The sequence below is a fragment of the Pelodiscus sinensis genome, chromosome 7 (assembly GCF_049634645.1).
Source record: "Pelodiscus sinensis isolate JC-2024 chromosome 7, ASM4963464v1, whole genome shotgun sequence".
NCBI classification, from domain to species: Eukaryota; Metazoa; Chordata; order Testudines; family Trionychidae; genus Pelodiscus; species Pelodiscus sinensis.
In genome coordinates this window covers 10,995,790-11,019,829 of record NC_134717.1, presented here as the reverse complement: position 1 = coordinate 11,019,829, position 24,040 = coordinate 10,995,790, and the positions used below count along the sequence as shown (strand labels likewise).

At 45.3% G+C, this 24,040-nt stretch overlaps 1 protein-coding gene across 12 annotated transcripts in view; it reads right to left on the bottom strand.

The window, feature by feature from the left end:
* The window catches only part of KALRN (kalirin RhoGEF kinase), a 790,448-nt gene that overhangs the window by 93,468 nt on the left and 672,940 nt on the right, over positions 1-24,040 (bottom strand). For 10 of the 12 annotated variants that reach the window (XM_075933149.1, XM_075933142.1, XM_075933143.1 and 7 more), the window contains 2 exons: positions 4,838-5,121; positions 1,807-1,911 (listed from right to left, as the gene is read on the bottom strand). In XM_075933149.1, coding sequence (XP_075789264.1) covers positions 1,807-1,911; positions 4,838-5,121 — 389 coding nt within the window. The remainder of the gene's footprint in view (positions 1-1,806; positions 1,912-4,837; positions 5,122-24,040) is intronic. The other 2 variants (XM_075933137.1, XM_075933140.1) reach the window with 1 other exon arrangement.

Genomic DNA, 24,040 nt, shown 5'->3' with positions numbered 1-24,040 from the left:
CATGATACTAAAGCCTCCTGGAACGTTGATCAGACATGGTCACCAGAGTCACACGACAGATTAAAGAAATTCTAAATTCTGCAGGCAACTAACCAGGAACAGACCAACATCCTACCAGGCATGGATCCAAATCTTTGCTCTCCTCTTCCCCTCTCCAGATGGTCAGCAGTATATGCAACACACAAGGTCAAGAGTCCATCACTGCCAGCTGCTGCCTGCCTATCTTGCTGCCATTGCATGATGCTGTAACAGGAGCTGACAGATGAGAAGAGTGCCCCCAGAAAGCACCCTCTATTACTCTGATCCACGGGTCCTTGCACTGGCTAGTGGGCAGAGACTCGCTCACTCCCATTTCTGAGTTTCACATTTTGAAGCTGGTCACTAGTCAACCACCTAAAGCTGCTAGCTCATGGGAGGAAGACTTAAAGATCTGTCCCAGGGTTGTCTTTTTGCACACGGTAACTAACTGGAGCTTGGGGGAGGGGAAGAAGAAGGGGAGAAAGAAGAGAGGGGAGGAGAGTGGAGTGTTAAACCAGATGCCATGAGGAAAGGAAGCAGCTAACAGGAGAACAGATTTGTATAAGTTGACAGAACAAAGAAGAAAAACAAGTATCAACAAGACAGACAACCCAGCCCATTAGCTGAACACAAAGCAGATCAATTCTCAAGTCTCCCCTTACTTCCAAAGCAAACAGAAATAATCCAAGGATTCACTTTATACACCACTATGCGATTCACCACTGCAGAGCTCTATCACATGCAGCTAAATGTTACTAACAGTAACTGAAAGCCAGCAGTGAAAGCTCACTTTCCAAACACAGGTACCTTACTATCCGCATTGGGTGATTAAGTGGACGTTTAGGCACCTAAAAATTAGTCTGGGGGCCTAAGAGTCCAGCTGGCCAGTCTAAGAGGTCCAAGTTTGAAATCCAGGCCTCTAGTAGCTAGGCCTCTAGTAGCTAAGTCCAGACAGCATCATAAAAGAGAAAAGCCTATTGACAAATAGCTTACCAGCACTACCAGCATGGGAACAGGGAAGAACTGAAGAGTCCGATAGGACCTTCAGTACCTGAATTGTTGCTACAGTTCATAAGAAGAGTTGGCATTTTGTCAGGAGCAAGACTACCCTCCCAGTTGCCACTAGAGACACCCAGCTAATACTTTGAACTTACATAGCACTTTTCATATCTAGGTTCCCAAGCAGGTTAGACTGGTGCGTAAGGACTTTCTTCCAATTTCACAGATGGGAAAACAGCACCACAGAAGTCAAAGTGACTTACCTGAAGTTACACAGTAAGATACTGGCAGCACTGGGATTAACGCCTATGTCCGACTACTAGTCAGTTTTCCTTCTGAATCAAATGCATTTGCATGACACTATAGTGTCTGTCCTATTCCCAGTGCCCAGAACACCAACCAGAACATGCACTGCTCTTGGCAGATAGTAAAGGCACTTGAAGCATGAACATTTTAGGAGGGATAGAAAGGCTACCTTGCTGAGTGGAGTTGTGCATGTAATACATAGTCAAGTTTTAGAAATTCTCAACACAGAACAAGGAAGACGTGTCCTTCTGCACCAAAAGCAAAGGCTACAAGATTGGGTTGCTCAACAGGCACTATTTTCTGAATAGCTTTAAGTGAAGGGTTCTGAGCAATGACACCACAAGGAAAATGACCAACCATTGTAACCTTACCAGCTCATGTGTACTGGAAAAATTATTCCCGGTTAACAATTCAGTCACATGAATAAAATAATCATTTGGGAAATACAGCTAGCCAGCAAACTGGTCAGCAGCAAAGCCCTACCATTTCATCTTGTGCAGGGTCGTTGTCAAAAATCTTCATAGGAGGAGGAAGTGGTGTGTGGGATTCTTCATCTGGCTCATCTTCTCCCCAACCCTTCTTGCTCTTCTGAAAGCAAGATCGCCATTAGACTCAAAGAAAGGGCAGTTATATGAAAAACACCACTCCAGAGCCTAGCTAGCAACTTTTATGCTTATTTCTAATACAATAGCTATATCAACATAGATATGGGGAAGGGAGGATGATAAGTCTGGCTGCCATAACACAAAGGGAAGTAGTAAATATTTAATAGAGAGGCCAGTCAGGAACAATGAGGAGAAGAATGAAGTGAAAACACTTTTCCAAAGGAAGGTGTTGAAAGCCATTAAGCAGCTCATGGGACATTTTAACAAACTTCCTATTTATTCTATTACCCAGAGGCCATTTCTAGTTTATGTTAATAAAATGATAAACTTGGAGTTTCTCCCCCCATGCATTCAAATACTGTGACCTTCATTTTCTGTTCAACTTTCCAGCTAGCGCTGCTGACAGTGTTGATAATGCAGTATGTTCTAGACCAAGTTTGACACAGGGAAACTGTTATTGCTACAGATAACATTTAACAAAAGAATTGGCATGGCTTACAAAAGTCAGTGTTTCCTTTAACTCAGGAGGTGGAAATAAGCTGGTGCACCCCCGTGTGCCGCTCCAGGAAGAAAAGCCAACATCTGGTGTGCTCCAAGAACTCTCCTGAAAGCTGCAGTGCTAAGAAGCCGACAGCCAGGCAGGTTTAAGGGGACCGTCCGGAGCTCACCCCCACCTTCAGGGACTGCCTCAACCCCCTCCAGAAGCATTTAGGGAGGACAAGGGGGCTGAAGCCCTCCCCCTGCGATTTGTACCAGGACACTGCTCCTCTTTCCCCATCACTCACCGGGAGAGGCAAGTATGCAACCAGCATGCACTGGGGACTGCAGAGGAGTGAGTGACCCATGCTGTGTGCGCCCCTCACTCCCGGGCAGTAATGAAGGGGAACAGTGGGAAGCATCCTGGTGTGGATTGGGGGGGGGCATTCAGCTCCTTGCCACCTTCACTCCCCAAACACCTTATACAATCTCCCCAACCCCCGCGCCCTGAACCCCACACTCCAACAGTGACTCTTGCATTCCTCTTCTCCCTCCCTCCCCCCCCCCACACACCATCCCCTGCCCTGAGCCCCCATATCCTGCCCTGAGCTGTCCCTCCTCCCAACCCTCTGTCTCAGAGCCCCTCACACTCTACCCCATACTTCAGTTTTACAGTACTGTTTGCAACTTCCACCCCCCTGTCCTGAGTCCCTCTCCTGCCCCAGAGGGGGTGCAATACGACAATACTTGTATTAATATTTAAGTTACTTTCACCTCTGCCTTCAATAGACAACATCTCCATTTAGGTATCAAATGGTTAATCACGGTTCAATAATGTACATCTTAATCTGGAATCTCTCAAGTATCAGAGGGGGAGCCGTGTTAGTCTGGATCTACAAAAACAAGGAGTCCTGTCGCACCTTCTAGACTAACATATATTGGAGCATAAGCTTTTGTGGGCAAAGACCCACTTCATCAGATACCTGCGCTGGAAATTTCCACTGCATGTACAAATATTCAGGCCAGAATAAGGCTAGAGATAACGAGGTTAATTCAGTCGGGGGGGGGGGGGGCCCACTTCTAGTAGCTGATGTGGAGGTGTGAACACCAACAGGAGAAACTGCTTTTGTACTTTGCTAGCCATTCACAGTCTTTGTTTAATCCTAAACTGATAGTGTCAAATTCGCAGATGAACTGTAGCTCAGAAGTTTCTCTTTGAAGTCTGGTCTTGACGTTTTTTAGCTGCAGGATGGCTACCTTTACATCTGCTACTGTGTGTCCAGGGAGATTGAAGTGTTCTCCTACAGGTTTTTGTATTAGCCATTCTTAATATCTGATTTGTGTCCATTTATTCTTTTACATAGAGGACTGTCCAGTTTGGCTGATGTATATAGCAGAGGGGCATTGCTGGCACATGATGGTGTTGGTGTAGCTGATCTGGTTAGGTCCTGTGATGGTGTCGCTGGTGTAGATGTGGGTAGAGTTAGCACTGAGGTTTGGATTGCTTCCTGAGTTAAGAGGTACTGTGGTGCAGTGTATAGTTGCTGGTGAGAAATTGCTTCAGGTTGGTGGGTTGTCTATAGGAGAGGACTGGCCTGCCTCCCAAGGCCTGTGAAAGTGAGGGATCATTGTCCAGGATGAGTTGTATATCACTGATGATGTGTTGGAGAGGTTTTAGCTGAAGACTGTAGGTGATGGCCAGTGGTGTTCTGTTGGTTTCTTTCTTGGGCTTGTCTTATAGTAGGACACCATCAGTTTAGGATCAAACAAGATTGTGAACAGCTAGCCAGCTACAAAAGCAGTTTCTCCTCTTGGTGTTCACACCTCCACATCAGCTGCTAGGAGTGGGCTTCATCCTTCTCACTAAGTTAACCTCATTATCTCTAGCCTTATTCTGGCCTGCATATTTATACCTGCCTCTGGAAATTTCCATTACATACATCTGACAAAGTGGGTCTTTGCTCACGGAAGCTTATGCTCCAATACATCTGTTAATCTATAAGGTGCCACAGGACTCCTTGTTGCTTTTGGAATATTTCAGTAATTTAAATTTAAACACATACTAAACATACTGGTGTACAATAATTTTGGAGGTCTCAGCCTTAACTAATGTTTGATATTTAAGATGTCAGGATCTTTTATTTTGGCTATTGTGAAGTTACTTTAGAGGTTTCATATCATTGTCTTTTTTCCAGTAAATGCAAAAGGAGGTTCTCCACAACTCAGTCAGCCCCCAGCCCCTGCTCAACACACTTCCACCATGAAAGCAAATGAGAATGAGGCAACATTATTGCAGAATGAGTTTACACACAGTTACTCAGGAACAGCTATTCCTGACCAACTAAGTGTAGACAAGCCCTTAATCTGGATTCAGATGACATCACTGAATGCTCTGCCTGGAAAACAGTAATGGAGAGGAGACTAATACAAACCTCATCTGCACTGTCCCCCTGGGGAGTGGTCTCATCTCCAGGTTTCGGTGAGCCCAAGTCAAAGCTCTTCCTGCCATCTCGCACTTTCTTCTGTTTTTTGATGTTACTCTCTGTTTTCCCACTATTCAGCCGACGCACAGGGCTTGTTAGCCATTTTTTCAGGGTGTTGGTTGAACGCTTTGGGCCAGGAGAGCTCTGGATTGAGTTGAGGGACGACTGAGGCTGCAAGTTGGCCACTGATTCCGACTTGCCTCCATTTTCATTGGAGGAGACGGAATATGCATCTGAAGGAAACAAAACAAATGATTGATGATAATGCTGTCTGGCTTTCCAGGGCTACCCTAGATTAGGATGTACCAGGTTACAGTTCATAGGGATTGGTGCAAAACAAGACGCTGAACAAGTCGATCTATTTTCAATAAATTCTACAGCAGAACTCTTTACTGTATACCTCATTTAGCAGTTATTCTCCAGATTCCATTCCTCCCATATCATATACTTGTGAAACATGAGACCTAAAAGGGTCACTAGAATTTCTCAGTTTCTATCCCAGATTCCCCTGTGAAAGGAGAGCAGGCATAAGACAGCTACAGCAATACGGAATACAAAGGTCTGCCCAATACCAATACAGAGTCAGTATGTTCCATTTTCCTTAACTACAGCCTGGAAGCTTAGTGATCATATTTAAGCACTGTCTTCGGATAGCTACACACCATTGTGTTTTTAGGCAGCACCCCAACCTTGTGCTAGCTTATTAGAAGCGGGAAAGTAAGAGAGAACTGCTTTAAGTCATTCCTGACAGGCTCCTCCTTTTGCAGGTTCCCTCCTCTTGATAGGGAGGCTAATTTTTTCATGGGGCTTATTTTCATGTATGGCTATGCATACTAAGTAGCAGACATCTGCTGTTAGAATCCCCTCATCCCCTCCTGGCCTGTCAATGAGTATAGTACCCCCATGGCCTTGAACACCCTACTAATGGGGCTAGCACATGATAGGACTTGAGTGAGGTACATGTTTAAAGTCAATTGGAAAAGAATCCACTCTCTGGCTGCCGAAGTGGCACCTTCCATGAATGAATTTTGTACATGTCAGTAACTGTTAAAGGTTTTTAACTGCTATAGTAATTAGCCTGGGGAAAGATTGTTTCCTGGAAACAGATGGACATTCCGTTTCAGAGGGGAACATATAATCAGTGAAGAGACATTGAGTGAAGAGTTGTGGAAAGTTTGCATTCCATAGCCAACATGCAGGGAGTTTAAACTGGAGCAGGAAGGGAACTCATATCTAGCATGTTGCTCAAAAGTGCAAAGTTACCATTCTGAAACCTTGAATTCTGCTGACACAACAGGGCATGCTGATAAAGTATGGCTGTCAAAGCAACTCGTGAGTCCTGAATATGGAAAGTGTCTGAAGCCTATTAGGCAGCAGATAAGCTTGCCACTGAAAATGGCTCTGTAAGCCTCTCATATACCCTTTTAACATTAGTTGATAAAAATATTGAAAAAATAAGACCAATAGTAACTGACTTAAGCTGGTCAGTCTCAGATAAGGCTGGGTTTGAAAAAATAATTAAAAAAAAAAAAAACACACTTAAAAGGGAGTCAAAATTGATGGACCCCAAAAACCCCAGCTCTTCTCCTCTCCCCACATCTGCCTGTGGCACAGAATATTCCAGAAGGTCTGCCTATTAGCTGGATGTTTTCAAATTAGTTCCTCCTTTTGCCAGAAGAGAAATGATCAATCTGGGCATTCTTAATGTCAGAGGAGCCAAACTAAAGCATCTTAGCCTACTGCAAACTTCTGTCTTGTCCCGGGGTCTCTTTCTGCCCCACATCCCCCACAAATTGGATACAATTTTGTGGCGACCTTGAGGCTTTTTTTTCCACCGCCTCCGAGAATATTTCCAAACCACCAATGAACATCAATCTGACCTACCAGATCCCCCCTATCAACACCAAAGGAAAAATAATTCTATATGGACTCCCCCGGTTGGAATTACAATCTGGATTTCTATATACAAAGCTTCCTCAACAACGCACAGACTGACATTATTCGCAAACGACAACAAGCGACACACAATCTTAGCCGTGCTGAACACCATGCCATCCAGAGTCTCAAAAACAACCTGGACATTATAATCAAACCAGCTGACAAAGGGGGTGCTGTGGTCATTATGAATAAGGCTGACTATAACCAGGAGGCAACCAGACAACTCTCAAATACCACATTTTACAAACTTCTCCCCTCTGATCCCACCTTGGAATACCAAAAGAAACTACACTGTCTCCTTAAAAGCCTCCCCACAGCTACTCGGGAACAAATCCACACAGAAACACCTTCTGACCCCCGACCAGGATTGTTCTATCTGCTTCCCAAGATCCATAAGCCTGGGCACCCCGGACGTCCCATCATCTCTGGTATTGGCATGCTCACTACTGGTCTATCCAGCTATGTAGACTCTCTTCTCAAACCCTTCGCAACCAACACCCCAGCTAGCTCCGAGACACTACTGACTTCCTAAGGAAACTACAAAACATCGATAACCTCCCCAATAACACCATCCTTGCCACCATGGATGTAGAAGCTCTATATACCAACATCCCACATGAAGACGGATTACAAGTAATTAGAAACACTATCCCAGAAGACGCCACTGCCAACCTGATAGCAGACCTATGTAACTTTGTTCTCACCCACAATTATTTCCAGTTTGAGAACAACTTATACCTCCAGATCAGCGGCACAGCCATGGGTACATGCATGGCCCCACAGTATGCTAACATCTTTATGGCTGACCTAGAACAATGTTTCCTCAACTCCCGTCCCCTTTCACCCCTTCTCTACCTACGGTACATCGATGACATCTTTATGATCTGGACGCATGGCCAAGAAACACTGGAGATATTCCACAGATTTCAACAACCTACACCCCACCATCAACCTCAGCCTGGACCATTCTACACGAGAGATCCACTTCCTGGACACCACAGTACAAATCAACAATGGAAAATTAGACACCACTCTCTACAGAAAACCCACCGATTCATACAGTTACCTACATGCTTCCAGCTCCCATCCAGAACACACCACACGATCCATCGTCTATAGCCAAGCCCTTCGATACAACCACATCTGCTCTAATCCCACTGACAGAGACCAGAAGCTTCAGGATCTCTACCAAGCGTTTATAAACCTCAACTACCCACCCGGAGAAATAAAAAAGCAAATTGAAAGAGCCAGACGAATACCTAGAAACCATCTACTACAAGACAGACCCAAGAAAACCAACAATAGAACACCACTTGTCATCACCTACAACCCCCAACTTAAACCTGTCCAACACATTATCAAGAAACTACAGCCTATACTGGGACAGGATACCATACTCCAAGAGGCTCTGGGAGACAGACCCATAGTCTCCTATAGACAACCACCTAACCTCAAGATGATTCTTACCAACAACCACAGGACATACCACACTAATACCAACCCTGGTACCTTCCCTTGCAACAAACCCCGTTGCCAGCTTTGTCCACGTATTCATTCTGCTGATACCATTATTAGACCTAACCGAGTGAGTTATAAGATCAAGAACATATATTCCTGCGCATCCAGAAATATAATTTATGCTATCATGTGCCGAAAGTATCCGTCTGCTATGTACATTGGACAAACATCGCAGACACTTCGCCAAAGGATTAATGCCCACAAAACAGATATCAGACAGGATCACAAAGAAAAAACAGTTTCTTGCCATTTTAACCAGAAAGGACACTCTCTAAATGACTTAACCACCTGCATTCTGCTACAAAGACTTTTTACATCTGCACTTGAAAGGGAATCCTCTGAACTGTCATTCATGTTAAAATTCGACACTCTCCGAGAAGGAATGAGCAAATACTCAAACTATCTTACCCATTACCAAGATAGCTTCCCCAATTATCACCTCCAATACCATTAGCTCACAGACATCCCACTCTCCCCACCTCTAATATCAATTCACAGACACTTACCTTCCTCCCCCCCCCCCGCACCTCCTCCTGTTCTGAAATGTGATTTGTCCTTTTCATATGTGTTCATTTTTTTAATTGTATCCTTTGGTATATATGGTTGAGACTATTTTCTTCCACTATTTGATCTGAGGAAGTGGGTCTGGCCCACGAAAGCTCATCATCTAATAAACCATCTTGTTAGTCTTTAAAGTGCTACATTGTCCTGCATTTTGCTTCTACTGCAAACTACGTTCTTCTTACAATTAACTCTAAACATGAAGTAAAATGCTTGTTTGTGACAAGTTTGTGACAACTCCCCCTTCCAAAGAAGCTCTCTTCGCTAACAAAAATCCTATGATTCTATCCAATTTGGTTCAAGTTTAGCCTAGTTCTGCTCTTTCCTGGTTTATAATTTGTGTATCTTAGGGCAAATATCCACTGGTCAATGAAGACTCTACCCCTGGTGATGGCTAAAGAATGGGACACAACTTTGGTTCCAAAACTAAACCATCATTCTTTGGATGAGGAGTCACATGTATTAGCCTATTACCTACCCTTTTAATGGCATCCAATTTACCATAGGACAGTAAAACTAGATGCCATAAAAGTCAATAGATATCAGATTTACAATACATAGAAGTAGTGAAGGTAAAAATGTTCACTGTTGCTTTCCCAAGTACTAGTCTGTTGTGGTCTGCTCCAGTTCTCACTTCTTCCCTCCAAAGATGTAACAGTGAAGTCTCTTTACCTAATCAAGGAGAAACCAAATACTCTACTTTAAGGCAGTACAACCGCCCTTTAACAAAGCCTTCTAAAAGGAACTCTGGTACAATTGTTTAAAGGCTCTTTTCTCAGAGCCCAAATAAAGTCTTAGTTCAAAGCACAGCTTCTGCTTTAAGGTGTCAGTCTGTAGAACACTCTAGGCATTGGAAAAGCCTATTTCAAGGTCTCCCCCAAGCCTCTCTGGCCTCAGAGCTTTTGCTTTGTTCAGGCTTCCTTTCTCCTCAGGAGCTCTGACCAAGCGCCTTAGCCTTCTATCATGCCCACTTACTCCCTTGTCTAAATACATGCCTTCCAATTATTCAGTGAGTTAACTCTCAGGTGAACCTGGGAGTACCCCCACATGGAGCCTCTCAGATGTCAGAGCCCAGCCTACAATGTTGTCTTACAGTCTTCCCTTGAAACAATTCCTGCCTTGGTAAGGGGGTAAAAGATTGTCTGGCATCTGCCCCGATTAAGAAACTCCGCTCTTTCCATCTAAAACACCTGCTGGAAACAGCTAAGACTGAACAGAGGCAAGGATCGGGCCCAACCTATGAGGCTGCTTAGCTTGTGCAAGATTTTTTGGAACTGTTTAGGGTAAGAATTTGCATGAACAAGTTTTAGTGGATTAGAATTAGCTGTTTTTGTTCATTTTAATTTAGCAATTTACTTTCATCAGTTTTCACTTGCAACCACTTAAAGCCTATTTTCGGTACTTAATGAAACCCTTTTGTTTATACAGGCAGTCCGAGTTATGCGGATCCAACTTATGTCGGATCCGCAGTTACGAACGGGGTTTGCTGCCTGTCTCCCTGGTCTGCTGGAGACCAGGGAAACGGGAAGCAAAGCGGAGCAAAGCTGTGGAGCACGCAGGCAGCGGACAGCCCAGACGCACCGCGGCTGTCCCGCTGCCGGCATGCTCTGCGGCTTTGCTCCACTTTGCTCCCTGGTCTGCTGGTCTCCAGCAGACCAGGGAGCAGACGGGGAGCAAAGCCGCGGAGCACGCGGGCAGCAGGACAGCCACGGTGCGTCTGGGCTGTCCTGCTGCCCCCGTTCTCTGCGGCTTTGCTCCGGACGCCTGTGGTACAGCAGCTGGGGCGCTGCCGGTTGGTCCCGTACTGGACCAACCCGGCAGCACCCCAGCTGCTCTGCCCCAGGCATCCTGATTCAGCCACTGCTGGTCAGTTTCAGCAGCGGCTGAATCAGGACGCCTGGGGCAGAGCACCCAAGCTGCTCTGCCCCAGGCGTCCCCAGGTCAGCCGCTGCTGAAACTGACCAGTGCTGACTGTTGCTCGGCCCCGGGCTTCCTAGAATCAGCCGCTGATCAGTTTCAGCAGCAGCTGACTTGGGGACGCCTGGGGTTCTTAACTTGAATCTGTATGTAAGAACTGGCGTCCAGATTCAGCCTGTTGAAACTGATCAGCGGCTGATTCCAGGAAGCCTGGCGCAGAGCAACTCTGCCTCGGGCTTCCTGTAGTCAGCCGCTGGTCAGTTTCAGCAGCAGCTGAACCTGGATGCCAGTTCCGACTTACATACAGATTCTACTTAAGAACAAACCTACAGTCCCTATCTTGTACGTAACCCGGGGACTGCCTGTAAATCAAACCCAGTGTAAATCCCCCCCCCCCCCCCCGTTAGCAGCCACTTTACATCTCTCATTGATCAAGAGGGTGGATCATATGAACTTTTTCTGTGTAAAAACTTACACATGGTAAAATGAATTTGTTTGGGCTTGTGGTCCCTGATGGGGGGGGGGGGGGGGGGAAGAGAGAAAAAGGGTGTTTTCTTGGGTGCTGAACCCTTATAGCTGAGCAGGGTGTGTTTCGCTCTTCAAGAGAGCAGGAAGGAGAGATAAGAGGATGCTTCTGACCCAGCACAGCAGCTGATAGGAAGGCAGGGACCAGTGGCTTGGTCAATACATCGGGGACAATCCCAAAGAGGGATATAAAATTCTCTTTAATCAGTTAACCAATTTAACTACTGAGATTAGGGCAGTGCAGTGAGCTGCTCCATCTAGGCTTAGGGTTGCCAGGTGTCTGGTATTTTACTGGACAGTCCAGTATTTGCGTTTTGTCCAGTAAGGAACACTGGACATGTGCAATGTCTGTTATTCGGATTTTTCTGGCTGCGCACTGGACAAAAGCCTGGTGTGAGCAGGGGAAAGGCGGGGCCACAATTGGCGCTAGGAGCCTGTGATTGCACAGAAGCCTTGCGTGGGTACATGGGGGTACGTGGGACTCCCAGCCACTCCACCCGCCCCTGCAAGGCTTCTGAAGCACCCAGAGCAGCGATTGCAGCCCTGCCTCCCAGGTGGGGAGTCCCAGCTGGTAGGTGGGGCTGCGATTGCTGCTCTGGGCACTTCAGAAGCCACCCCCACAAGGCTTCTGCACAATCACAGGCTCACAGCACCAATAGTGGCCCTGCCTCCCAGCCTTATTATCCCACGTTCTTTTTTTTGCTCGACCAAAAAAATACCACGTGTCCGGTATTTTTTGGGAGACCATCTGGCAACCCTATGTAGGGAAGTAGGTTTGGCCAGTCCTTCAGAATTGTCCTGGAGTTCCCAGGAATTCAAGATTAATTGCGCATTTAAAATTGCTTATGTGATGAAATCTTCAGAAACACATTTAAACTAAAGTTGGCAGCCTTATAAAGGAAACACTGAAAGAAGTGGCCACATTTAATTAAAGGTGCTGCTGCCGTCTACACTCCTAAAACTAAAGCCCCAATTCACAGGGACTTGACAGTTATGAAATCTGCTCTGAAAATTAAGCTCTTTTAAAGGGTGTCAAATTGAGCATCAAGTCACTCAGTCTTCAGAAATTCCAGGGGTTCAGATGAGGCCAGATATCTGCCATGGAGGATGGTCTCAAAAATTGATTTAAATTATCAGTCGATTCCTTCAGTCTATTACGAGACTGAAATTCAGAAAGCACGAGTTCGATCATGAGCGACAAGCTACAGTGAGCTTTTGCATGACACTCTTAATCAAAGATCATATAATCATAGGGCTGGAAGAGACCTCAGGAGGTCATTGAGTCTAGCCTTCTGCCCAACGCAGGACCAATCCCAACTAAACCATCCCATTTGGCTTTGTCAAGCTGAGACTTAAAACTTCTAGGGATGGAGATTCCACCACCTCTAAGTAACCCATTCCAGTGCTTCACCACCCGCCTACTGAAATGTTCCCTCCCCCACCCCCATATCCAATCTAGACTTCCCCCACTGTAACCGGTACTATTGCTCCTTGTTCTGCCATCCCTCACTACTGTGAACAGCCTGTCCATCCTCTTTGGAACCTCCCTTCAGGAAGTTGAAGGCTGCTATCAAATCCTCCCCCTCACTCTTCTCTTCTGCAGACTAAAGCTCAAATCCCTCAGCTTCTCCTCATAGATCATGTGCTCCAGCCCCCTAATCATGTCAGTTGCCCTCTGCTGGACCCTCTCCAATACGTCCACATCCTTTCTGTAGTGGGGGCCCCAGAACTGCACACAATACTCCAGATGTGGCCTTACTAGTGCCAAATAAAGGGGAATAATCACTTCTCTAGATCTGCAGGCAATACTCCTCCTAATGCAACCTAATATTCCCTTCACCTTCTTGTCTACAAGGGCACATTGACTCTCATGCAGGTTCTCATCCACTAATCCCCTGGTCCATCTCTGCCGAACTGCTACTTAGCCAGTCAGTCCCCAGTCTGTAACAATGCTTGGGATTCTTCTGTCCCAAGTGCAGGACTCTGCACTTGTCCATGTTGAACCTCAGATTTCTTTTGGCCCAACCCTCCAATTTTTCGAGGTCACTCTGGTCTGTCTCCCCCCATAGCTTAATGTCAACCACAAACTTGAGGGGATGGATTGCATCCTCAGCATCCAGGTCATTAATAAAGATGTTGAACAATACCAGCCCTAGAACCGATCCTTGGGGCACACCACTTGAAACCGACCACCAACCTGACATCGAGCCATTGATCACAGCCCATTGGGCTCAACAGTATGGCCAGCTTTATATCCACCTTACAGTCCATTTATCCAATCCATACTACTTGAACTTGCTGGCAAGAATATTGTGGAAGACCATACCTTGACTTTAGCAAAGCTTTCGATATCTCACATCCACCCACTTACCCATGTTCACAGAGCCCGTTACCTCATCATAGAAGCTCATCAGATTGGTTTACCATTCATCTAAAACTCTGCCCTGGCATAGTGGTGACATCATGATATACATGGATATGCTCATTTCTGTACTCTGCCACTGTTCCAGAAGAACCTGCTGTTCCTGCAGTCTGTCCTTGAAGTGAAGGCAAAAAGTTCTGCAAATACCCACATAGACGGACAATTGTAACAGGAAATGTGACTTTCTGATCCATGTTACAACATGGATCCTCTTACCAAATCTTTTCAGGGTGCGCACGCGTGTACACACCCCACACGATCTTGTGTGAATCAAAACCAAAGTGTCTAGATCGGATTCAGTGGACCAATATGAATGGAAAAAAGTTTCCTGTCCAAATCACTCAGGAGAGATTAATATCTGAGGGTATGTCTACACTACCACCCTAGTTCAAACTAGGGTGGTAATGTAGGCAACTGGAGTTGCAAATGAAGCCCGGGATTTGAATTTCCTGGGCTTCATTTGCATAAAGCTGGGCACCACCATTTTAAAATGTCCGCTAGTGCGGACTCCGTGCCGCATGTAGCCGAGGAGTAACGGTAGTTCAGACTAGGAAGCCTAGTCCGAACTACCTAATCCGTGCCACGTGTAGCCGCACGGCACGGAGTCCACACTAGTGGACATTTTAAAATGGCCGTGCCCGGCTTTATGCAAATGAAGACCAGGAAATTCAAATCCCGGGCTTCATTTGCAACTCCGGTTGCCTACATTACCACCCTAGATCGAACTAGGGTGGTAGTGTAGACATACCCTGAGGGCTTTTCTACATGAACATGGGCTATGCTGACTCACTTAAACAGGTTTTTTATAATGCTCTTTGTTCTACACTTTGCAACAGGACTGAACCAGATTTTTAATATGTATCAGCACGGTACATAGAGTCAGTTAGAGCATGTATGGCAGGCTAGTATGAGATAGATTCACAACCCAGCTCGCAAGGAGGAAAGTGTTCATGTAAATAAGCCCTAAGGCAGCTCTAAAATAATCTGCAAAAAACCTATTGGTTGGCAGCATCACAGAGGTAACAGATCAAAAGTTGAAGCTTTTTTTAAAGTTTTTGAACCACCAACTTGTTTATTCTTGTTACTACTAAAATGGACCCTCTCCTAGACTTAAGTCTCTTGCTTGGAAAGAAGCAATTTAAATACAATACTCTATTTCTGATATTCAGAGTTTTGAATGCATAGGCCTTGTAACATTTCAAAATATAAGAATGTGGTGCTAGATAGCTGGTATAAGCCATTTCAGTTTTACATCCCCATCCCTTACACTGCATGAACTGGAAGAATAGGTTTTGGCATTATCTTCGAAATATCCAATTCAGCATTACACATATTAGAGTCTCCAATGAGAGGCTGAACAAAATACTTCTCTTTTGTAACTGGATTGTTGCAAGAAGACAAATCTTTCAGTCACAGTATTCAAGCTACCTATAACAAGAAAAACTGGTTTGCATGTCCCAAATGGCTTTTACTCTTTATAGGTAGGCATTAGCATATCTTCCAGCTGTAAAACTTCAGTGATTAATACAACTGTTTCAAGTCAGAAGAATAAAGTCACAATACCTTATGTGAAGTTTAACTGGGATTACCTCACTGGTCAAGCAATTCTCTGTAGATCACATGGAAGACAAGTGTTCCCTGTACACTCTGTGCTTCTTAGGAGAAATTCAAATGCCACCCAGCTGATTAGCAGAGTGCCCACAGCAGGGCTGCATTTTATTGGTGGCGCAGAGGAATGTGCACATGAATGGAAAAAGATTAGAAGGAAGGTTGAAGACATGCCATGCCATTTGTAGTCAGCAGGATGAGTTCAAGTGAAATCCTACAGAATGCATTTAAGGATGGCTGGATAAAGGCCCCTGAAATTTAGTCTCTCAGGTGTTTTTGTATGAAGTATTTAACCATGCTAGTGGATACTAACACACATGGGGGCCCCAAATCAGATTTAAAAAACCTCATCTCCCCTCCCTTGTGAGTTTCAGCAGCAGCCTGTCACCTGCAGATCTACCAGTTCTCACCGGCCCCCTCCCCCTTAGGCAGTAGAGAGGAAAGGCAGATTGCGAGCCTGTTGCTGGGGCAGTGTAATTGATTAGAACTTCTTGAAATAGCTGCCTGCCTCTCTCTCCCTCCCTCTGGTTCTGCCGCTTACAGGCTTTGCCTCCCTGCAAGAGGAGGGAGGGTTCAGCACACCCCTGCCGACCCTACCCTCTCCTGGCCCCCCCTCCGGGCAGTAGAGAGCAAAGGTAGACAGAGCCTGTCGATCCAGCCGGAGTAAGTGTAACTGATTAGAACTTCCTGAATGCAGCTGCCTGCCTCTTGCCACCTCTCCACCATCCTGCAACATGGAGAGTTTGGCGCCACCGACCTTGGTCCATTTCTCCTCCCTCTCCCCTTTCCCTCCCATCCCCCAGAGGCAATAGATAGGCTTGCAATTTCTTTGCTCTGTCGCCTGCAGATCCAGCTGCAGTTAGTGTAATTGACTAACAACTTGAAGCAGCTGCCGGAGCACTTCCGGGTTGCAGTTGGTGCCGGACCACCAGACGGACCAGACCACTGGATGCCGGACCACCGGAGTTTTACTGTACTATAAATCTGCAGCTGTTCTGGAAGTAAGAATACATCCTTCTATTGCTTATATCAGTGTGTCTCAAACTGTGCTCCTCCACGAGACATCTCCAGGGGCTCCATGAGGTTGACAAACTGGAAACATGGATAGGTACAACACAATCAGTGGACTGCTGGGGCGCCGCATAAATTTTTACGCATGTAAAGGGCTCCGGAGCCCAAAAAGTTTGAGAACCACTGACTTATATAACCACCACCACCAAAAACCAACCAATTAAAGCCAGCAGCCAGTTTCTCACACTACTAAACACAATTATATATAATACTACCTTTTCAAATCAAACACAAAAATATGCAAATAATTCTAACCTTCCACATCAGAGATGGAACCTGAACCATTCACAGTTGTCTGTCTCCTCCTATTAGAGCAGTGCAAAATAAAACTCAAGTCTAGGTACAGGCAGTCCCCGGGTTACGTACAAGGTAAGAACAAACCTACAGTCCCTAAGTTGAATCTGTATGTAAGTCGGAACTGGCGTCCAGATTCAGCCGCTGCTGAAACTGATCAGTTTCAACAGTGGCTGAATCTGGACGCCAGTTCTGACTTACATACAGATTCAACTTAAGAACCCCAGGCTCCGCTCTGCTTTGCTCCCCGTCCCCCTGGTCTGCTGGAGACCAGGGAGAGGGAGGGCCCCGTTCGTAACTGCGGATCCGACATAAGTCGGATCTGCGTAACTCGGGGACTGCCTGTATATGAAAAACTCCACATATTAGGTTTCCTTGAGGTTCAGAATACTTGTCAGTTTAAATTAGCATTAATATTTTCCAACAAAATGGGGTTGAATACAAGTAAGCCCAGGTAGGAGAGCATACTACCTGGTTTAATATCTGAAATTAAAACAAATTTTAAAAAGGGACTCAAAACTGAAAAATGGAGATCCATTTGTAAAATTTACACCTACCATCCCAGATATGGAGGTTGTTTGAGTCCATGGTTTTACTGGAGATCAATTGGCAGTTGTGTGTGTCAGTTTAGGGGGCTCATTTCAGGCCCCAACAAAGTAACAAAGCATAAAATGAAACTGCCAGAATAATCATAGCTCAGTTTTAGGGTAGTAATGTCATCAGTATCTAACTGGCAAAGTGATACTGATTTCTAGATCAAAAGTTTTAATTCTAGCACTTGAGATGTAGAAAGCAACATACATTGGCGCTCTTTTTTTTTTTTTAAAGCAAACAATGAAGGTGCCAATGGTTCTTGATGTCTGTATAGAATCTGAAGCAAAATGCAGGATGTCTGTTTAGAATCTGTTAGTACTCCTCTCCAAGCACAAACTAATGGTTTTTATCATCCTCTTAACTATCTAGTCTTTGAGGTGCTAATAGACTGTTTTTCAGTTTTTCCTGTTTCAAAGGAAAAGCAGAGCCAGTTTGTAACTTATCTACCCACTGCCTTTTTCCTCCTGCCTCCCCCCTCCCCCCCCCCATTTATTCTTGGTTCTGGACATCCAACACACTGGTCATCTGAAGAAGTGGACTGTGTCCATGAAAGCTCATGATACCATCTACATGTTTGTTAGTCTTTAAAGTGCTACCAGACTATTTGTTCAGGAGCTTCAGGGGGTAGCCCTGTTTGTTTGTTTTCCTTCTTCTGTAGCAAACAAAAACACACCACACACACACACACACACACACACACACACACACACACACAGCGCAAGCAAATGGTCTGGTAACACTTTATAGACCAACAAAACATGTAGATGGTATCATGAGCTATTTGTTGTTTAAGTTTTTCCTGTTACAGACTAACTTGGCTACCCCTCTGAAGTTTTTAATCTAGTGTAATTCTGAAGTTGGATTTCAAAGATGAGCATGCAACTAGGCTGATCTCAAAAGTTTAAAAAAGTTATACTACACATTTAGAATTTAAACAGTTTATTAAAAGCCTGGTATTACTTAGAATGCACAAACCCCCTTCCCCGATTTTTAAGTACCATCTGACTCAGAGCAGAGGACATGTCACCTACAGCATCTAACACGGCTACATCTCTATTACTGTTACTATCCAGGCACTGCTAGAAAGCATAATGAATGCTACCAGGAGCTTAGAGTCTCAAGGTAATGGTCACTGTTCTCCCTGTGGTTGAGGAATGTGTATCACCCTGGGTATGCTTTCCAGGCAGGATAAGCAGTCTGGAGGGGGAGGGGAGGAGAGAAGAGAAGAGAACATTTTAGGCTTTTGGTATACTTCCTATCAGTTGCATCTCCCAGCAGCAAATTAGTTGAGGTTAAGCATATGACAGTTTGTTCTAACAAGCAATAAGTCTCCAGAAGGCAATCTGCTATTACACTGCAGCTGAATAGATTTTTAAATCAGTTCTTCAGAGCTCATTTCTACAGGACAATCTGGGAAAGCTGACAACTCAAACTAGCTTTCAGGTTTATGTTGCGTCAGGCAACAACGTGTTAGATTCATTAAGCTCCATTTATCAAACTGGAGGTTAGGGACAAGTTGTGAACTGGGAAAAATTTCAGAGACAGTTTCAGAGATTAAGATAAATACCAAAGGCCCCAAAAAGTTTTTTTTTTTTTAAATGTACTGAAAACCAGAGAACAGAAGAGAGAAGAGAGGCAGCAAAAAGCAAGAAATCAGTAAGAACTCAGACACTGTAGCTTTGTTAGTGTTCCAACAGAAGTAACTGTTGAAGTCCATTTGGCAAGAGAAATAGCTTAGAACAATTAGCCTTGGTATATAGCATGCAGAATTTAATAAAAAAAAAACCACACACTTGTTGTAGGTGACCTTTGGGGGAAAAAAGGATTCTTATGCCATAGTGGAGGATGAGATCTCATCCTCTGGATAGTGAGAGCCAAGAGCAGTAGCACAAGTAGTAATTACTTACAAGCTATGAAAGCAGACAGCCCGACAGGCTACGACCTGATCTAACACCTGCAGAGTTACAAGCAGCAACACAGACACCTGCTGTCAGGTCAGCCTGTCAGTTATTGCCCCAGTCTCAGAAGTGCTCACAAAGAACAGCACAGACCAACACAACCACTTTCCTTAGTGAGGGGTTTTTGCTTTACTTGACAAGCTAGTCTCTCTTCTACTTCACACCCTACCCACACTGCTTGTGTCTTATTCCACTCTGGAGTTTGACAAAAATCCACAGGGACACAAGAAGTCGAGAGAATTTATTAGGCAGTTCAAAGTGTGAGGTAAACGCAGGACTGACTGCAAAGTGAGCGAGGTGCAATACCTAAGAAGAGAAGCCTTAAATAGACCCTTTACTTATGCTATTTGTGAAGGGGAAACCATTTGTTGCTCCACTCCCTGTATAAAGAGAAGCTAACATTTATTGCAGACTTTCTGAAAAAAAAAAAGAAAGTCTCAGGCACTTGTGCATATGTCTTCGGAATCTCCCTCCTCTTCCCCCACCCCCATGACCCCACACACAAGGCAGAAAGGACATTGTGAACCAGCTCAGAGCATAGCTGCAACAATACAGGTTGACTGGCAAAGACAAGGACAGGCATGTCCTAAGTGATTAATTCGTAATGGAGGAGGTGCCTGAGAACAAACAACTTTCTTTATAAGCAAACAAAAAACCTCCACACATTTAAAACTGACATGCCAAGCCCAGAGGTATTGGCTTGGTCCTTCTAAACTTTAGAGGTGATGGGATTCAGTTGTGAGAAATAATTGAGTATTCTCCCCACAATACAGGTAGTTAGGTAACAGGTTTCTTTGAATGCTGCTTTGGACACCAGGAGTTTGTCCAGGAAGAGGTTCTGTTTTTTGTACAAACCAGTGTTTAGGTCAACAATTTAAGAAGCCCTCCAGAGAAGTGTACAAGCACTAAACTCGTTTCACTTTTGATTTTAGATGCAAAGTGTTTCCATTTTGTGACAAACATGAATAATTCTGGTAATTCCACAGTGGGAGGGAGAGCCATTCATTGCATGCAAATTCTTGGAATTTTTATGTCTGAAACACTGTTTGCAAGAGGTTTCTGCATGGTCAAAGTTGGCTATGTTAGGAACCCTTTGTGGAAATCCGAAATTGCAATATGGAGTTTAAGCACCCACCTTGTCCCAACTACTCAGTAGGTGAGAAGTTGCTCATGCATAATCAATCTAGCATTTTTGCCTAGCACCAATAAAACTGTTGCCTACTTAACTTCTAGTTCTTTTAGCATAAGTTACCATAAAATGCTTCAAACATCCATGTGGAATCAGACTGATCAGCTTTAATTTGGATCTAGCTAGTTTATCTTTCTGCTATGCATGGCCAAGAAGCAGTCTGCAGAATACCATCTCTTATCCTAGTGGGAGGCACAAAAAAAAAAAAAAAAAAAAAAACACCCACAAACCACCACCACACACTTTATTGCACACACTTTCCAAGCAGATGTTAATAAAACACAAGGCCTATTCTTTCGCAGGATGCCGAGGGTCAACTTCATTCAGCAGCTCCAAAATTGAGCTACAGTAAGAATTTGACTTAATACAGTGATTCCTCAGTGACATGACATCACCGCTAAGGCCAATCTTGCCTTAGGCTCAGAGTAGGCAATTTCAATGGCAGAACGAATTACACTTGCTATGCCGTACCCTCCTGCCCCAGCAAGTTCAGAGACAAATCTGATTAGCTTGTTTTACAGCTCAGGAGTGCCTAACTTTTTATCGTGACAGAAGCTGCAAACATGCACCCTGCCAAGTCTCTAATGGAAGTTGAGGCTATAATCAGATCGCTACCAAGAACCAAAAAGAATTGCAAACTTTTTTGCATTGGCTTCGTGGGCAGGTCTGTGGTTGGAATGGAGTGACTAACCAAGCACATGTGAAGCCCATTCAGAGAGGTGGAGTTCTCCTTTGACACAAACTGAAAAAACCTCATAGCAAAGAGATTCTGCACTCGGGTTTGTTTGTAGAGGAAGAATTAACTGATGCTTAAGTAACGCTATACAGATAGGCTACGTCTACATTGGCCCCTTTTCCGGAAGGGGGAAAGTTATTTTTGAAATCGCAATAGGGAAATGCGTGGGGGATTTAAATATCCCCCACGGCATTTAAATAAAAATGTCTGCCGCTTTTTTCCGGCTTTTAGAAAAGCCGGAAAAGAGCGTCTACACTGGCCCCGATCCTCCTGAAAAAAAGACCTTTTCCGGAGGATCTTATTCCTACTTCAAAGTAGGAATAAGATCCTCCGGAAAAGGGCTTTTTTTCCCCCCGGAGGATCGGGGCCAGTGTAGACGCTCTTTTCCGGCTTTTCTAAAAGCCGGAAAAAAGCGGCGGACATTTTTATTTAAATGCCGCGGGGGATATTTAAATCCCCCGCGCATTTCCCTATTGCGATTTCAAAAATTACCATGCCCCTTCTGGAAAAGGGGCCAATGTAGACGAGCCCATAGGGTGAGACAACTCCATCAAGCAAGTTGTGTATTGGTAGGGCCCTACCAAATTCATGGCCAACTGGTAAACTTCACATTTTTAGATGTTTACACCTGAAATGTCATGGTATTAGAATTGAGTCCAATCCAAAAAAGGAGATTGGAGGGGGGAGGGGGGAAAATGGTCATCACAGGCCTATTGTAGGGAGCTCATGGTATTGCCATCCTCACTTCTCTGCTGCCTTCAGAGCGGGAGATTCCAAGATGTAGAAGCAGGTCTGATCTCCCCTGTGCTTCTGGGAGCAGTCAAGCTAGGAGCTCCTTGCTGCTAGTCCCTGCCAAGTAGGTCAGGACATGACTTGCTCGTTCCCTGCACAGAAAGCACTGCACCCCTAGCCCCACACTCCACTGCAGAACCTCAGTCTGTTGCACAGTCCCAGACAGTGCCTGCAGCATGGGGAGACACCCAGAAGTGCCCCCCCCCACACACACACACAAACTCTGCAGTGTTGACATAGCCAAAGAAAAAGCCTGGGTCCAGCCAGGCTAGAAATGCAGTATTATCGACACACGCCTATTTGTAGTCACAAGTAGATGTTCCTACTGGACTTTTGTCACTTGGCAGAAGACTGGAATAAAATTGGGGCTGGTCCTGCGGCTGTCATATGGTGCCCATGCTAATGAGCATAGAGCTGTTCAGTGATAAACATGCCTACAGCCACATTTGTGTGCTTCTGTGCCTGAGCTCCCAGGGTCAGTTCCCAAGAGCTACTTCCTCCTTGATTTCTAAAGTAACTTGAGAAAGAAAAATATTGGATTGTAGCTAAGACAATGAAGATGGCCTAAAGAGAGGGGTAAGTGTAAATGGTGGTCACTAAGCAACAGGAAGATCTAAATTGCTGGTGTTTTACATTTTACTGTTTGAAAATTACATAGGGAGAACAGGCAAGTCACCCCCTTAAAGTGGTTATATTGGCAAGAAGTTTCAATACACATTAGAAACTCCATAACACCTGATATCCCAAACAGGAGACCGGGGAATACAGCATGTTTAGTCTGTCCCTTGGTCTATTTAACAGCTCCTAAGAAGGAAGCAGCATTGTCAAAACCTGAAACTGGCATGAGCAAGACAAGCCCACAGGAGAGGTTTTCATGTGAACTATTAATGTTATTTGTTGAAGAAATTTTCCTTCTTCCTGATCTTTCTGCCCAGTCCAAGGGTTTCCCTGGACTAGGGGGAAAAAAAAAAAAAAAAAAAAAAAAAAAAAAAAAAGACTCAGAACATGCGGAGCTCAACATTCTGAAGCTGTGTGAATGTACTGTAATATCACTGAGCTTGCAAGAGTGCAGACTTCTGATGGACCAAGTATATAGTAAGCCAGGTTCAAGTCCCTGGCGTGCCCAATTCAGAACAGAGTTTTATCACCCAGATTACTTGGAATCAGGCAAGGCCCATATGCAGGAATTGTTGTGTGTGTGGGGGGTGAGCTGTGGGAAGGGCTGGTGGCTGCTCCCTCTCCCCCCAGCCTCACTCCTGAATTGGGGGGGAGGGGGAGAAGAGGGGGGAAAAAAAATCAGCTACAGCCTTCCCCGGTGGGCACATGAAAGGAGGCTGGGGCAGTGCGTCACCCCTGCTTTCCCTAGGCCATCCAGAATCAGTCTCATGGCAGACCATGAAAGACCATGGGGGGGAGGAGGGAAGAAAGTAAAGGGTGTTTTGCACCCTTCATCTCACTCCCCACTTAAGCATGCTTTTTTGGTCGGGGGGGGGGGGGGGGAGAAGAGGACTGGCTGGGAGGGGAGCGGGAAGCAGAACTGGCAGGGGGCCTCCAGGGGCTGGCTGGCAGGCAAGGGGGGGGGACGGGAAGCAGACCTGGCTGGGGAGGGGGGGGTTGCAGCCACTGGCCGCAGCCCGATTCCTTCCGGCTGCACCCCCAGCAGGCGCTCCCTTTACTTGCCAGCAGAAGCCAGTCAGGAGCGGGGGCAGGGCTGGGAGCCACTCCCCCGCACCCAGCTTCTGCACGCAACCAGAGTCTCCCAGCTGGGAGGCAAAAGCCAAGCCCTCCCCCTGCCCCACCTGGCTTTTGCATGTGACCACAGGGCTCCCAAAGCCAATTGCAGCCTGCCTTGCAGTTGCTCCCCCACCCAGCTTTCCTCTTGCACCCAGCCAGGAATTCACAAAATAACGGACATTGCACATGTCCAGTATTTTCTGAATTTTTCTAGCAGACAGATGGTGCAAATACCAGACTGTACAGTAGAAAACTGGACCCCTGGCAACTCTACATGGGCCTTCAGGTAGAGCAT